This window comes from Oryx dammah, unplaced genomic scaffold, assembly GCF_014754425.2.
Source record: "Oryx dammah isolate SB20612 unplaced genomic scaffold, SCBI_Odam_1.1 HiC_scaffold_26, whole genome shotgun sequence".
Lineage (NCBI taxonomy): Eukaryota > Metazoa > Chordata > Mammalia > Artiodactyla > Bovidae > Oryx > Oryx dammah.
The window spans coordinates 86,818,377-86,835,973 of NW_024070210.1; the positions used below are offsets into that span (position 1 = coordinate 86,818,377).

At 50.3% G+C, this 17,597-nt stretch overlaps 1 protein-coding gene across 2 annotated transcripts in view; it reads right to left on the reverse strand.

Annotated features, from left to right (window-relative positions):
* The window catches only part of LOC120852520 (mothers against decapentaplegic homolog 3), a 128,014-nt gene that overhangs the window by 27,439 nt on the left and 82,978 nt on the right, over positions 1-17,597 (reverse strand). For both annotated transcript variants that reach the window (XM_040225799.1, XM_040225801.1), the window contains exon 2: positions 72-265. In XM_040225799.1, coding sequence (XP_040081733.1) covers positions 72-265 — 194 coding nt within the window. The remainder of the gene's footprint in view (positions 1-71; positions 266-17,597) is intronic.

The following is a 17,597-nucleotide window of genomic DNA, read 5'->3' on the forward strand; positions in this document are numbered from 1 at the left end:
GGAGGTGGGGAGGAAGAGGCAGAGGAGAAGGATGCCGGGTAGACACCTGCGGACCCCAGAGGAGGCCGTACCTGGGGTCTCTACCCTCTGATAGTGGTAGGGATTCACGCAGACCTCGTCCTTCTTCATGTTGAAGGCGAACTCACACAGCTCCATGGCCCGCAGCTCGTGGTGGCTGTGCAGGTCGGGCCATCGCCACAGGCGGCAGTAGATGACATGGGGGAGCCCCTTCCGGTGGGACACCTGCAGCCGGCCATCCAGGGATCTGCCAGGATGGACAGGAGGAGCAGAAACCGACAGTGAGGGGACCCGGCCTGCCTCTGCCCCGAGCCCAACCCACCGAGCTCCTGGGAGCCTGGCAGAGACTCAGAAAGCTCCCCCCACAACCAGCACTTGTCTGGCTCGCAGGCAGAGGGCCTGCAAATCAGAGAAGCTCTGGGCGTGCTGGAAGGGGTCCAGGAGAAGAACAGAGGCCCACCCAGCAGGCCGAAGGCTCCTGGGCCGGCAGAGCAGACCCCGGAGCCACCAGGCTGCGGGATGACTACCCTCCCCAACCTTGAAGGGAACGCCGCTGAACTGTGCTCTGCAAAGGCCAGGCGAGGCGGAGGTGGGCAGAGGGCCCAGGGCTGAGCTAGAAGATGGGAGCTCTTCAGGAGCCGACGTGAGGACCACAGTGATGCCGCCAAGGAGGATGACAGCACGCAGCCCGTCTCCAACGGCTCTCCACGCTCACCCAGTTCCCTCCTCATACACAAGAAAACAAGGGGGAAAACCCCTGTTTCAGCTGGGGTCTGTGATGAGGTGGGGAGCGAGGGAGGGACATGAAAGGGAGCTTTAACTGGTCAGGCCCTACACAGCAGGCCTCTCAGGAGCCCCTTTCTGTGTGCGGGCTTCTTGCTGGTGGCCCAGGCGCCCCGTCCACGGCTCTCCCCTAGCTCAGAGCTCAGGCCTACAAGGTCGTGTGTGAGCAGAGCTGCGACCCCACTCCAGGCCTGGTTCTGCCTCAGTCCCCAGCCCAGCTCGGCCCAACCCACCACCCTCGGCAGCGTCCTGTCCCTGTGCAAGCCATGTCTTCTGTGGTGACTTGGCCTCTGAGCAGTTGACCTGGTGCCCACCGCATCCCCCCGCCCAGGCTACAAACTGTGGTCCTTGATGGACCAGTGGCATGTGTCCACGGGAGCTCTCCTAAAAGGCAAAACCGGAGAGCCTACCCCAACCCATTATATCAGAATCTTCCTCTAAAATCCCTGGGTCATCGGCCCGAAGGACAGTTGGAGCAGTGCCATAGGCCGTGACAACTGGGGAGCTCGAATGGCAGGGGCACCATCAGCCAAGAGGCAGGTAGGAGACAGGGGGCTTCTGAAAAGATGCGAGCCTTCAGGGACAACCAGGATTAGACGGGTGAGGATAGAGTCCATACACACAGAATTCTTTATCAAGGGATTTCCCTGGTGGTCCAGGGGCTAAGACTCCATGCTCGCAATGCAGGGGGCCCGAGTTCAATCCCTGGTTGGGGAACTAGATCCCGCATGCCCTCAACTAAAGGTTTTGCATGCCACAACTAAGAGTTGGTGCAGCCAAATTATAAAGAAGAAGAAGGGGAAAAAAGGAATGTTTTATCTAACAAGTATTTCACGAGCTCCTACTTTCTGTGGCACGAGGGATACAGCAGTGAGGGAAAGAGAGGAAAAGAGGCCACAAAGCGGTCCCGGCTTCCATGAGCTTCCATGGGCAAGGCCAATGTTAATCTAGTAATCAGGTCAGCGACAATGGCAAGCGAAGAGCAGGGAGCTGCGAGCGCATATGACCCTGGGGACCATGCTTCACTGAAGGGCAAGACAGGGCATCTCTGAGGGGATGGTGGTTGACCAGAAAGTCTAAAAGGCAAGTAAGCAGACAAAGGGGGCTGAGAGGAGGACATTCCGGGTAGAGAGAGAGCATGTGCTAAGGTTCTGAGAAGGCGGAAAGCATAATGAGGAGGCAGACCAGATGGAGGCCAGAGTGCCAGAGAGGAGGGAGGCTGGGGTGCAGGAAGGGGTGCCTCCACAGGGTCTCCGACTCTGGTTCTGCCTTCTTCCTAAGAGCCACAGGAACCCTCTGAGGTGTGTAAGTGGCAAGAGTGTGTGTGTGCATGTGTGTATGAAATTCTGGCTGTGGGACAAGCAGACTGGAGGCAGTGGTGGTGGAACAGTCAAGAGTGGATGAGACGGGGAATTCTCTGGTGGTCCAGTGGTTAGACGCCTCCCTGCTTTCACTGCTGAGAGTCTAGGTTCGATGCCTGGTTGGGGAACTACGATCCCACAAGCCAAGCTGCTTGCCCCCCAGCACAAGAGAAGAGTGGATGCAATGGATGCTCTTAGAGATAGGGAGAGGCCCCCAAAGGCAGTGCTGTCCTTCCTACAAGAAGGCTCATCCCTGGACCCCACTGGTCAGTGGGCTGGACGTTTCTGATGGCTGGGCAGGGCTGGTGGAGAGGCATTTAAAGTTCTCTCTCCCTGTCCCCATTCGACTGAGGGTACCTGTTTTCCTGAATAAACAGAATTTATGGACACTGTGAGGGAGGGGCCTGCCAGATGCCACCAGAAGTACCAACCAAAGAGACAGAAACAGGAATCCAGGCAAACTCTCTGAGTCACTGGCCCGGGCAGGGGGAAGGAGGGACAGAGGTCAGAGCCGGGCTATGGCACAGGGGCTGCTGGGGAGCTGCTGACTAAGGGCCAACGCCAAGGGTGTAATTACTTCCCTCCTGTGGGGCCCCACACCAAGGAACCCCAACAGCCCCAAAACAGTAATTAGCAGGCAGAACGAGAGAAGACAGCCTGGGACTCGCCCCTGAGACGCGGAAGGCAGACGGCCAGATGTGGAGTCATGAGACCTGGGGTCAAGACGAGGTTCTACTCTTCTGCCTGTGAGACCCTGGGCAAGTCTTGAGGTCTCTGGACCCCTCAGTTACCTCATCTGTAAAATGGGAACATTCTCCTCCCACTACTGCACTTGACTTCATGCACTCAAAAGTGCTTTCTGGGGGCTTCCCTGGTGGTGCAATGGTGAAGAATCTGCCTGCCAGTGCAGGAGACACAGGTTGACCCCTGATCTGGGAAGATCCCACGTGCCACAGAGAAACTAAGTCTGTGCACCACAGCTATTGACCCTGTGCTCTAGAGCCTGGGAACCACAACTGCTGAGCCTATCCACCCCAACAACTGAAGCCTACACACCCTAGAGCCCATACTCTGCAACAAGAGAAGCCACTGGAATGTGACGCCCACAGTTCAGAGTGGCCCCTGCTCACCATAACCAGCAAAAGCCCACATCCAGCAACGAAGATCTAGCACAGCCAAAAGTAAATAATAAAATTATTTTTAAAAAAGTCCTTAGTGAAGTACCAACCAATGAGCATTGCACACCACAACGGACCCTCTCCAAAGTCAGCCCTGGATAAGTGAGGTGAGCTGTGGGGCTGAGCGGGAGAAAAAGGGGGAGTGGGAGGTGACTAGTGGGGACAGAGAAGGACTTAGCTGTTCCTATTCTTGAAAAGCCACTGTGTGCCCACAGAGAGGGATGTGGCCACGCTCCCTCTTCAGTGTTTGCCAAAATCCCCCCAAAAGAGACAGCTGAACAGCTGGAGTGGCCTCCACATGGAGCGTCCGTGGAGAGATGCTCAGACTAGCACGAAGGAGGGAGGCTGTGCAGGGAGTCCCCCTTCCCCACCCAGCTGATGGAAGGCTCTTTTTTTAATGCAGCACTATTTACAATCGCCAGGACATGGAAGCAACCAAAACGTCCACTGATGGAGGAGGACTGGACAAAGAAAATATGGTGTTTATATACAACAGAGTATTACTCAGCCTTAAAAAAGAACAAAATAGTGTCATTTACAGTGGCATGGATGGGCCTAGAGATGGTCATATTGAATGAAGTAAGTCAGACACAGAAAGACAAATATTATATGATATCACTTATACATGGAATCTTAAAAAACGATGCAAAACATCCATTTACAAAACAGAAATTAAAAAATAGTAATACAGGGTAGGAAGAGGGTGATGGTGGACAATAGAAGAGAAGGGTCCCCCTTTCCAGGCGACGGACAACCTGAGAGAGCGAGCAGAAGGCCACGTTCCCGCCAGCCGTGCACGTGGCCCGGGCCTCAGCAGGGAAGGCGGAGACAGGAAACTCCGGGCACTCCTGGCGCAGAGGGGTGCCCACACGCCACCCTAACAGCCTAACCCCCAGGACCGCTAACAGCCGAACCAGAGATCCAGAGTGACCCTGGGCCCCACACCTGCTCGGGGGCCTGCAAGGGAGAGAAGGGTGCAGAGTGGGCAGAAATGGGAGGCCGTGGACGCACAGGCCTGCACATGCTATGTGAGGGTACAGCCCTTATGGGTTTGGGTAGTTGATGGCAGGGAAGGAGAGTCAAGGAGGGCAGAAGGCACATCACACTGGCAGGCAGAGACCTCAGCATCCTGACTCCTCATCCAATCCCTTCTGGGTCACATGGGTTGTTTCTTCTCAGGGCCTAAAGATCCTGGCTGTCTACCTGCAGTATTACAGCAGATAAAGCTCCAAACATAACGGAAGGAGCAAGAAGGGGGTGGTGATAAATGGGAGGGGGCATGAGACTGGGAAGGTGAGATGGGGGAGGGGGCAAGGGATAGAGGATGGGAGGGAGGTGGAGGAGAGAGAGGAGGCAAGTGGTGGAGGGTGGGAAGGAGAGGGATGGAGGGAGGGGAGGAAGAGAATGGGGGGAGGGGAGGAGGGGAAGCGGTGGGAGAGACTAGGAAAGTCTTTGGTCAAATACAACAAACTGGATGGATGCATTTCTCTCCGTCCTGCCCAAGACAATGAGTAGAAGGGCAGATCAGACGAAACTGGAAAGCAGCTGGCCAAATGGGACCAGACTTAGCAGTGACGTGAGCTGAGACCAAGCGTCATCAGAGGAAGCCAACAGAAGTGACTCCCACTGGGCCTCAAAACCTGGGAAGACTCAGGAGTTGGAGGCACCGCACACATGTCAAGACTCGGCTGAGAATAGGAAGATGGGGCTCAAGTCTGCAGAAGAGGCTGGCAGGTCCCAGCTCCTTCCCTGCCAGCCTCCCCACAAACAGGACCTCCCCAGGCCTGCCAGAGACAGGTCTGCTCTCTGTGGAGAATGATCCGGAGTGCACAGCTCTAGATGGGGTCACAGGGCACAGCTAGGGGTGAAGTCAGACGAGGGTTAGAAGCAGGATTTCGTGAAGGCTCCCTTGTTCACCAGGCACCCAGGACACTAACAGTGAGGCCCATGCCCCCACTCCCATCTGTAGAGGAATTAAACAGCTCAGCCCAGGAGAAAAGGCCTGCAACACTGACATCTGGGAATCACCCAACAAAACGACCCAGTTCCCGCAAGCCTGCCCTGCAGGGAAGCCCATTTGCCAACAAGCCCCTCCCATCGCCATACACCAGCAGGCACTCAGCTTTTCACGGCCACACTCTCTATTAGAGACGCACATCCGCACATCCGGAATCCCCACAGAGACAGACTTAGTAGGGAAGAAAAAAAGAAGTCTGAGACAATGTAGGGAGCAGAAAAAAACTTCCAAACAGAATGAAACAGAACAAAAACTACTCTCAGGGAGACAAGCCACTGGAATCCTAATACAGGAACATTTGCAAACTATTGAAAAACATTCCTGGAAATAAAAAATAAGAATATTAATTAGAAAATCAAGAGAGACTGAGGTCTTCACGGACTTCTTGAATTTTTAAACTACATACGTGAATTATTTTAATAGTATAATTTTTTTTTTAAACCAAGGAAGGTACAATAATCAAGGTACAGATCAATGGACACTCAGAGTCCAGAAACAGCCACATAGATATGATCCACTATTTTCTGAAAAAGGTCCAAAGATAATTTAGTAGAGAAATCAGAGACCATTTTCAACAAATGGTGCTAGAACAACAGGACGGCCACATGGGAGGAAAATAAGATGCAATCTACACCTTGTACCTTATACAGAAATTAACTAAGGTGGGTCATAATATAAAGCTTTAAACTATGCAACTTCTGGAAGAAGACAGAGGACAGCATCTTTGTGGCCTTGAGATGGGCAAAGATACTACATCAGAAACATATTCCAACTTTTTTTAAAGTTGACATACTGGACACCATCAAAGCCTAAGCCTCTGGTCTTTGAAAAGACCCTGTTAAGAGAATAAAAAAGACAATCCACAAATTAGGAGAAAATATTTGCAAAGAATATATTTGATGGGGCTTCCTTTGTAGCTCAGTCGGTGAAGAATCTGCTTGCAGTGTAGGAGACCCCAGTTCCATTCCTGGGTCAGGAAGATCCCCTGGAGAAGGAAATGGCGACACACTCCAGTATTCTTGCCTGGGAAATCCTATGGACAGAGGAGCCTGGTGGGCTACAGTCCATGAGGTTGCAAGAGTCAGACACAACTTAGTGATTAAACCACCAACATATTTGATAAAAGACCTATTTCCAAAACACATAAAGAACTCTGAAAACTCACTAATAAGAAAACAAACAACCCAACTATTAAAAAACAAAACAGGTAAGTGACTTGAACAGACGCTACACAAAAAGATATAAATGTGGCCAAAAAAAGGAGGATGAAAAGATGCCTGACATCACTAGTCATTAGAGAAGTCCAAACTAAAACAATGAGATGCCATTCCATCATTACTAAAACAGTTGCTACTGAAAAGACTGACACGTCCCGGCAGGGATGCGGAGCAACTAAAACTTCTTATGTTGCTGGTGGGAATGTAAAATGGTACAACTACTGTGAAAACCAGCTTAGAAATTTCATAAAAGTTCAAAATATAAACCCACCATATGATCCACCCGATCCACTCCGGAGCCTTACCCGAGAGCAGCAAAGGCATCTGTCCACACAAACACGTGTGCACGAATGTTCATCCCAGCTGTATTCATAAGGGCCCCAAACTGGAGAGGACCCAGTGCTTCTCAACAAGTGAATGAACAAACAAACTGAAACAGCCATACAGAGTCTAGCAACAAAAAAGGATGAACCATTGATACAAACAACGTGGATAAACAGAAGAACAATCATTCTCAGTGAAAGAAGCCAGGCGTGGCTCTGTTTGTATAACATCATATACAGTAAAGTCAAGGGACAGTGCCACCTTACATTTGCATGACACCAAGCAGATCCTCGGTTGCCTCAGGATGGCGCTTGGAGGGGGATGGGACAGGGAGCTTATCAAGGAATAAAGGTGATGGTTGGTAACTTGACTCCTGGCGGTGGTTTCTTTTTTTAATTGAAGGATAATTGCTTTACAGAATTTTATTGTTTTCTGTCAAACCTCAACTTGAATCAGCTATAGCTATACATATATCCCCTCCCTTTTGAACTTCCCTCCCATCTCCCTCCCCAGCCCACCCCTCTAGGTTGATACAGAGCCCCTGTTCCAGTTTCCTGAGCCATACAGCAAATTCCCATTGGCTATCCATTTTACATACGGTAATGTAAGTTTCCAGGTTACTCTTTCCGTACATCTCACCCTCTCCTCCCTTCTCCCCATGTCCATAAGTCTGTTCTCTATGTCTGTTTCTCCACTGCTGCCTTGAAAATAAATTCTTCAGAACCATTTTTCTAGATTCCGTATATGTGTGTTGCTGCTGCTGCTGCTAAGTCGCTTCAGTCGTGTCCGACTCTGTGTGACCCCATAGACGGCAGCCCATCAGGCTCCCCGTCCCTGGAACTCTCCAGGCCAAGAACACTGGAGTGGGTTGCCATTTCCATCTCCAATGCATGAAAGTGAAAAGTGAAAGTGAAGTCGCTCAGTCGTGCCCGACTCTTAGTGACCCCATGGATTGCAGCCCACCAGGCTCCTCCGTCCATGGGATTTTCCAGGCAAGAGTACTGGAGTGGATATGTGTGTTAGAATACGATATTTATCTTTCTCTTTCTGACTCACTTCACTCTGTATAATAGGTTCTAGGTTCATGCACCTCATCAGAATTGACTCAAATGCGTTCCTTTTTATGGCTGAGGAACGTGAGTTTGAGTGAACTCCGGGAGATGGTGATGGACAGGGAGGCCTGGCGTGCTGCGATTCATGGGGTCGCAAAGAGTCGGACACGACTGAGCGACTGAGATGAACTGAATATCCATTGTGTATATGTACCACAACTTCTTTATCCATCTGTTGGTGGACATCTAGGTTGCTTCCACGTTCTAGCTATTGTAAATAGTGCTGCAATGACCAATGGGATACATGTATCTTTTTCAATTTTGGTTTCCTCCGCGTATATGCCTAGGAGGGGGATCGCTGGGTCATATATGATGGTTTTATCCCTGGTGGTGGTTCTGCAGGTATATACACAGGTCACAATTGACCAAACTGTACAGTGGAAAAACATGCAGTTTGTTGTATGTCAAATATACTACAATTTAAAAAAAAAAAAAAAAGGACTTTGGGGCTTTGGACTTGGATAAACCTGGATTCAAATACGGACTCTCTGGTCAATAGCTGTGTAAACTTGATCAGATTGCTTAATGTCTTGGTCTTAATTATCTTTCATCTTAAATAAGTCGCTTTGCTGGATTGTTGGGAGGACTAAATGGCATTCCAGGGAAAGCTTTCGGCGAAGAGCTAGGACACAGTACATGGCGTCAACCCATTGTCATTTCTGTGGCATCACTATGACCACCCCCATCACTATGACAGTGCCCGGAGGAGAAAGGTCCCCAGGAGGAGCTCAGGACAGCAGGCACTGCCCCTGCCTGGGCCATCTGGGCCCACAGCCCTGGAGCCACAGCGAGGCCTTGGGTAGCCTGCTGCTTCCAGTCTTCACAAGACTCTCGCGCTCCTTATCTCAGAGAAGCCTCACCGAGATGCAGTTGGGTCATAGGGCAAGTCTCATAATGGTCCCGCCTCACTCCATCGAGAGGAAAGGCACCCCACTCCCAGGACCACACAGCTGTCTGCACCCAGGTTTTAGCTGCAGAGCAGGTCTCCTGGTTGCCAGGCCAGGCCTGATGGTGGGAAGACATCACCACTCTCTCCAGCTCCTGAGCACATGACCACCGGTCTGGCTTGGCAGTATCCTCAAGAAGTCACCTGGGACATCCCTGGTGGTCCAGTGGTTAAGAATCTGCCATCCAGTGAGGGGATGTGGGCTCAATCCTTGGTCGGGGAACTAAGACCCCACATGCCATGGGGCAAGTAAGCCAGTGTGCCACAACTACCGAACCCATGTGCCTCAACTAGAGAAAAGCGCACAGACTGCAACGAAAATCCCACGTGCCACAGGTAAGACCCGTGGAGCCAAATAAATAAACAACAAATATTCAAAATAAGAAGCAGTCATCTAGTTCATGCCCCTGCTTCTGCGCAACCTCACGGCGAGGAGGGCATCTCATTCATGTCCTTTTATGCATCACCGACCACTCCTTTGGGCTCAAGGCTGCACAGAGCTAGCCCTGGTAGTGTCTCTCCCTCTGTCCCACTCAAAACCCCCAGGAATGCTCACCAAGGGGTTAATAGTGAACTGGGAGTTTCAGCCACTGGATCTAATTTAGTCCACGTGTCCAGTACACACCCTCCCAGCCTCACGGGGCACGGGGCCCATTTTAAGTAAATCCAATAAATAAGTCTTAATTCTGAGCTGATGTTACCATAAACACGCTCCACTGCAGAAAAGGGTCTATTTCCAGCCTGCCCCTCTCCCTGACCCAGTCCTTTCTCAGCATGGCCCCAGACCAGCTGCTGGGGCTAACAGCACAGTCCGCCTCTGGGCTGAGGTCTTGTCCCACACCCAGCGGCTTCCTGATGAGAGACCCTCAAGAGTTTCTCCAGCAACGCTCTCAAGCTCCTCTGACAGAGGTTTTATTCCTTAAATATATTCTTCACCAGCTGAACCATTTCCTGTGGCAGGAAATTAGGTTTCCTCCCATTGGCTCCAAGTGGGGCCTGTAAAGTGTCCGAAAATGGTGGTGGGAGCCACAGCCAAGGACATGGACATGCCAAAGTCCAGAGCTGATGGTGACGCGGAGCCCGCCAGTACATTCGGGCAGAGAGGCAGGCCCGGGGCCCACACATCCCTGTGCCCAGAGATCTGTGACCCACTGCCATCTGGGGGCCGACATGAAACCGGCAGACTTGGACACGGGGCTGGGAGATCAGAAGCAGAGCACACAGCTCCAGAAAGACACCGGGACCCAGTCGCAGCACGAACGGTACGCAGGGCACACTGCTGCACGTGCGTGCGTGTGGCTCAGTCATGTCCAGGTCTCTCTGACCCCATGGACTCTCGCCCGCCAGGCTCCTTTGTCCACAGGATTTTCCAGGCAAGAATACTGGACTGAGTTGCCATTTCCTTTTCCAGGGGATCTTCCCAACTCAGGGATCTAACCTGCACCTTTTGCATCTCCTGCATTGCGAGGCAGGTTCTTTGCCAGCTGAGCCACCGAGGAAGCCCAGGCACACTGCTACTATGTGAGAATACAAAGATGGCTCAACCCCAGTGCATCCTGCCTTCCCCGACTTTAGAGAACTAAAGGGGCTTGACCAAGGTCATGTAACTTGTACAGGAGCAGGGCCAGAACTCAGAGCCAGACCCGGGTGGAGAAATGGAGGCTGGGGTAAACAGAGCTTTTTCCCATGCTGTCCCATGCTGCCTCCCTACCAGGGAAACTGACTTCTTATCCATCTTCAAAGAGTTACTGAATACCCACCAAATCTCAGGCGCCAGAGCAGAAGAAGTGAACAAAAAGCAAATCTGTTAATACTTCGGGTGAAGTCTATTTTACTTAAAACACATACACACGAGTAAACTTTCTAGCTTCTTCCAGAGACCAGCTTTTTTCTTTTTTTTTTCAATTTGCTCATTGAGTAGTAACAGTTCCTTTGGTTCCATCTGGCCTTTGAGCACCAGAGGTCTGCTCTGAGATCTGCTGCTCTGCCTCTCCTTCATATGTAAGTATCAGAATGTTCTTTTCCATCTTCCATGCCAAGGATGGCCCAGGACAACTGTTTGATAGAGCATCAAATATGCTGCTGCTGCTGCTAAGTCGCTTCAGTTGTGTCCAACTCTGTGCGACCCCATAGATAGCAGCCCACCAGGCTCCTCTGTTCCCGGGATTCTCCAGACAAGAACACTGGAGTGGGTTGCCATTTCCTTCTCCAATGCATGCATGCTAAGTCGCTTCAGTCGTGTCCGACTCTGTGTGACTCTAAGGACAGCAGCCCCCCAGGCTCCTCCGTCCACAGGATTCTCCAGGCAAGAACACTGGAGTGGGTTGCCATTTCCTTCTCCCCAGCAAATATGAAAGCCCTGCAAATAGTCCTGCTGAGAGGGCCAGTGAATTTAGGGGTTCATCCAGGATCCTCTCCCATTGCCAAAACCAGGACTTCCCTGGTGCTCCAGTGGTTAAGACTCTGCCTGCCAATGCAAGGAACACGGGTTCAATCCCTGGGGCAGGAAGATCCCACCTACCAGGAGCAACTAAGCTTGAGCACCACAACTACTGAAGCCTGAGTGCCTGGAGACCACGCTCTGCAATAAGGCACTGCAATGAGAAGCCCTCGCTCGTCGCAACTAGAGAAAGCCCATGAGCAACAACAAAGATCCAGTACAGCCACACACACACACCCCACCACCCCCCCAGACAAACCGAAGCATCCTCTGTTCCAGGCAGAAATGCCACACAGGGGTCACCTGTCGAGTTAAGGTGAAAAATCACAGAGGTCTAGCATTTAAAGAACGAAGCGTTCCTGGCCAGCTAAGCCCTGGCTAACTGTCTACCTGAAAACCCACTCTGGAGAGCTGCAGACAGCTGGGACTTGAGGACCCTGAAAGCAGCCTGACCAATTCCTTCCTTCTGTGGCTGAGGAAACAGACTCATAGATTAAGCATGTCAAGGTCACTCAGCAAGTGAACACAGAGCAAGAAGGTGGTCGCCCAGCTGTTATTTCACAGCAGCCAGAACTCGCTACGGATGAAGTCTGAAAAACATGAGTCCACATTCGCCCTCAGTAAGCTCAGTGCAACAAAACATATTAATAAGTTTTCTTTATTGTATTGAAGCTTAAGTTGCCCGGAGTTCTCAATCTTCAGGATGACAAATATTTTTAAAAAACTGGGTCTGAGCACTTGGTCTAGGTGAAGGATGTGCGCTATAATTTCTGTCCCATCAGTGCAAGCTTCTGAAAGTTACATTAGAAGAACCTGTTACAAACAAAAAGAAATTTAGCTGTATATTGAATCTGCTGCTGCTGCTGCTGCTAAGTCACGTCAGTCGTGTCCGACTGTGCGACCCCATAGACGGCAGCCCACCAGGCTCCCCCGTCCCGGGGATTCTCCAGGCAAGAACACTGGAGTGGGTTGCCATTTCCTTCTCCAACGCATGAAAGTGAAAAGTGAAAGTGAAGTCGCTCAGTCATGTCTGATTCTTCGCGACACCATGGACGGCAGCCCACCAGGCTCCTCTGTCCATGGGAGTTTCCAGGCAAGAGTACTGGAGTGGGTCGCCAGTGCCTTCTCCGGTATATTGAATCTACTATTCCCCAAATCTTTTCAAAGTTTACTTTGGTTGTTAGAGTTTAAATAAAAAGCAACATTTCCAATTTCGGCTCCTTCTTTTCATCTGGTGCCATAAAGGAAGAATCTGGTACAGAGAAGTGGGGGGTGGTCCCCAAGTAACTGAGGTTTCCCTGTAACCCCACCACAGCGACCACACGCTCCAGCGACCACACGCTCCAGCCCATTTCATAAGTGTCTTCAGCAAGTTCTGTTAAGTACACTAAGCACATTTTTTTAAAATGTTCCAGTTTAGGTTGGCCTATGAAGAGCTGAAAACAGAATTTCACAAGCCCTGATACCAGTCACTGAACTGCTTCACCAAGAACAACCCAATTCCCATCTGAACTTGCCAATGGGTAATAGCTGGTGCTTCAGGCTGCCACACTGGGGAACAACCCATCCCATGCCAGACTGAAGCCCCCTGTGCTGTGCTCTGGACCAGAAACCGGCTATCACTCCTCCCCCACTGGACTGATGTCTCCCCTCCCCACTGAGAGCTTTCCAGAGTGGCTGGCTCAGATCCGTGACAAGTGCTCCAAGCAGATGGGGCCCGAGTGTGAGCCCCAGAGGTGGGAGGACCCCCTGGGCAAACCCTGGAAGGAAGAAGCCAAGGAACACCTCATCCTGCCCACCGCGGGCGGTAGATCCCACAGGAAACACATTATCTGGACCTCAGGGCCTCCCTCCTCCCAAGGGCCCCAGGATGCGCACAGGGTGTGCACTTTCTACAGAAGAAGGAGGCTGATCTGGAGAAAGTTCACTTCATTACAATCATCTGTAAAGCACACGTACACCAAGAATCTTTCAACATCGGGCTTAAGCCCAGTCCCCTCCTCACCCCAGCTGCTCAACTTCAGCTTTCCCGACATCTGGGGACAGATCACTCTATGTCGGGCTGGAGAGGAGCCGCAGCTGTCCTGTGTCGCAGGATATTCAGCAGCATCCCTGGCCTGTACCCACCAGATGCCAGCAGTACCTCACCTCCCAGCTATAATAACTAAAATCATCTCCAGATATCGCCAAAGGTCCCCTAGGGGGCAAAGTCACTCCCCTAGGTTCCTTGAGAACCTGTGGGCTATGGAAATACTCTGGGCATGGGCACAGGTTGCGGAAACAGAAGCAATTTCCACCTCAGAGCAGGTGTCAGCCTGGCCCTTCTCATTCATCATCTCCCTGGATACAGGGATTCTCTGGGATGGTCCCCTCAATCCCATTTTACAGGAGAAAGATTCCCATGACATTGAGTGACTTGCTCAAAGCTGCCCAGATGAGCAAGAAGTGGTGCCTGACTTTGTAAGCTGGGATCACACCCCAAACCCAGCTCCCTGTGCCTGTGATCATTCTGTTTGAACCAGAGGTTCTCTGCGGGACTGATGAGATCGTGGTCACGGTGCCCTCCCGTCCCCCTCACCCATGCAAAGAAAGCAGTTACATCTTGGAGGGAGAAGGGGAGAAGAAGACAAGGAGGGAAAGGAGTGTTTCATGTGGAATCTTTCTATTTCATAGCTTTGGTGTTCAGAAACTGTTTTTCTTCCTCCAAGAACCAACTTGACGAGGATTACTTTTTTCTCTGCAGGATCACAGAGGTTTCACACTGGAAAGGGAAGATGTGGCAGAAGTCTGGGTTGGTCTCTGGTTACCGAAATAAGGAGGAAAGAATTGTTGCCAGGCTTCACGGAACTTTCTGGATGGCCATTTTGCTCTGCCAGTTAATATTCACTAAGAATGGAATTAAGCCTGAAGATCATGTATTTAGTTTATTTTTAAAGAGATCACTCACAGAATACTCAGGATACTCATAGCCCTTGGCCATGTTCTGATGGGCTTAAGGCAAAAAGTACACTTCAGCCCAGCTTTTATTAACCCCTACCCTGAAAGCTCACTTTGTAAAACACAGGGAGTTTGAAATGGACTTGTTAGTTCAGGTGTGTTTAGATACTTCTCATTCGACTGGGGGACTCTGGCCTCCTGTGGCCCTGGCTCTGCAAGCGGCATGCTATTCACACAGCCCACACTTAAAGGGTCCTTGCTTCCAAACTGCTCTGGAGAAATGGATTCATTTGTATTTTCAATATGGGGGAAAAGAAGAGAAAATGGCAGTCTGAAGCCCAGAGGACAGACTCACACGAGAAGACAAAAGGGTTCCTTCTCTCTCTGACAACATGGCACTCGGTAAGCAGCTGGGGAAAGAGATTCACCAGCCTCCACAGTCTAACTTTGGAGGGAAAAGTTTAAAAAAAGAGGCCGGCAGGGGTGGGGGGGCGCATGGGGAGCAGCTTTTGGAGACTGTTAGATCATTATCTCGGCTTAGACCCTTTTTTCTGAAGAAGAGAAAACCAGGGCTTGAACTGCAGATCAGCCTTCCACTAATAAATGCCTGAAGACTGAGAAATGTCTTTGATCTCTTACAAAATAAAAAGGCAGGGCTCCAAAGAGTCACCTCCCCTGACAACTGCTATTTCTCTTGTCTTATCTGCCAGTGAACTTCAATATTAGCTCACTTCGCTAAACAAACAACTCTTATTACAGGACTCTTAGTCATTCTGTTTTCCACTTTCTTCCAGCAGAAACCATTAAGGTCTGAGCAGCCTCTCTGGGGCTGTCTTTTCCCAGACCCAGTTCCCAGCCTTCCACCTCCTACCCCACCAGGTTTGCATGAACTGAGCCCCATGAATCACTTCCTGTGGGCAGACTGCACGTTTGGGGATGGGATTTTCTTTGTGTGGTTTTTTTTTTTTTTTTTGGAGAAGATTCTCACAACTGGGCCTCAAGGAGTGGAACCAGGCAATGATGATGATCACTCACTGCCTTGTCCTATTAAAAGAAATCAAAGTTTCCAAAGACATATAGAAAATGTTAGGCGGTGTTCGTGACTAGGGTAGTTGGGGGGGTGGGGGGGAAGAGGTGAAGAGGACAAATGAGTTTTTCTGTTACTTGCTCAGTTTTGACTTCCTTCATTATGAGTCACTGGCCAGAGAGATAAAACAATGTCATAAGCAGTATAGAGCATGCAGGGTAAACCTGGCAACTTTCTATGACATTTCAACTGAGGAGTAGGGCTTCTAGAAAACGTTCACTCAAGCTCCAAGTTTACAACCATTTCTGGTGAAATACCATACAGTATGGGTTGGGAAAGGAACAGTCTCACATTTCCATCTTAATCACATTTACCACTCTTTCCCTTATTTTTAAGAGAGGCCCACAATTGGGAAGGAAATCTAAAAAACAGGGCCTATATGTATAACTGATTCACTTTGCACAGAAACTAACACAACATTGTAAAGCAACCATACTTCAATAAAAATTAATTTTAAAAAAGTAATAGGCCCCAAAGCCTTAAGTAAGAATCCTCAAACCTTTCAGGGCAGCCACTGTAGGGGAGCTGGAAGCAAGGGAGGGGTGGGAAATGACCACATTTCTAGAAAAAGTGAGTTTAAGGCCCATGAAGTTAAACAGCTACCTTTGTAAGCAGAAAAGACAGCATTTGCAGGACACCAGTCTCTAACATTCCACAGACACTCTGCCTCTCTCTGGCCTAAAGCTTTACAAGCTTACATAAGCAGTTTCCATCTAACTGGTAACAAAGAATGGGTGTCCTGTATACTCTGGGCATCACTATCCTGAGGACAATTTAAGCAACCAATTAGCATTCCTTTCAGACTTAGGGGACAGACTTCCTATTGTCTCTCCACAAAAGGTTCTGGTTCATTGGGGGCAATTGCACCTAAGACAGCAAAGAACCCCTATGGGCAGGAAGATGGGAATTCCCAGTAAACAAGAAGGGAGGACTTCAGAACTTACAACGTCAGGGTGGCAATCACCTGCCACTTAAGCTGGCCTCAAGGACTAAACAGCTCCAGGGTAAAAGCTGCACCACCAACCACCGCCCCCCACTGACCCCCCAGCAGCTCCACTCGGGAAGCTCCAGGTGAAGCTCCCTCCCCTCGGGTCCAGCACCCTCACAACTCTCTCCCACACCCAATGCACCCAGTCTCAGCCAAGTACCCACAGAATACCTGCCCACCCACCACCTCATCAGACACCCACTTCCCAAACAGCACACAGGTATTTAGAGGCTTGCACTACAGGTGTGGAAATTCACGGTGCTTCGCTGGCTCAAGTTGTTGAGGTAACATGTTGTGGCCATAGTGCCTGAGTGTGGGGCTTTTGCATCCACAGCCAGAGATCTTCAGTCCTCGGCGGTATGCTGACATTGTCTAGGGGTCCAGAGGCTCCCTTCAGCCCAATTATGCCTCCAGCTCAAAGATTACCCCCATTCTGTGGCTCTTCTTACAGAAAGATCACTCTCTGTTCTCCCCTCTTCAAAGACTTACAGACCTTACTGTCCAACACTCATCAAATTCACCATCACCATCATCTGGGATGATAAAGTAACTTCCATGTGTACCTGGCTTCCCCTCCCAGCAAAGACAGGAGCTCCTTAAGGACAGTAGACCCAACTTAAAATAACTTCCCCAGTCCCCTGGATGGAGCACGGGGCTTGCATGTTACATTTGTTCACAAGTAGGTCAGGGCAAGGGAATTACTCCTCTGGGCAGCAACAATCAGAAGATGGAAGTAACAAATACAAACCTCAGGCTGCATCCCAGCCTTATGAACCCAATCAAGACTCAAAGCCTTGTAGTAAAGGGACCCACAGATGCATGTTACTGCCAGAAACCCAACGCCAGGAATGTTCTCGAAGCAATCAGCTGGTATCGAGAGGTGCCATTAAAAACAGCAGGGGAATGACAGCCACAGGTGCCAGTTCATTCTGCTAAAGCAGCCAGTGGCGGGGTGCAGGGAGCTGAAAGGCTTTTGAGTGAGGAAGACCTGCCTACTTCACTCATCATACCAGAGAGAGACAAAGTCATATGTGGCCAAGGTTGTAGGCAGACACAGGCTAGAAGGCTTTTCGATGAATTTACTCAACAAATATTTGTTGAGTGGAGATTTTATCAGTGTTGAAGTTACTGGCAGAGAAGACATGCACAACAAATCTGGGTCTACGCCAGGGAGTGGACTAGAGTGCCT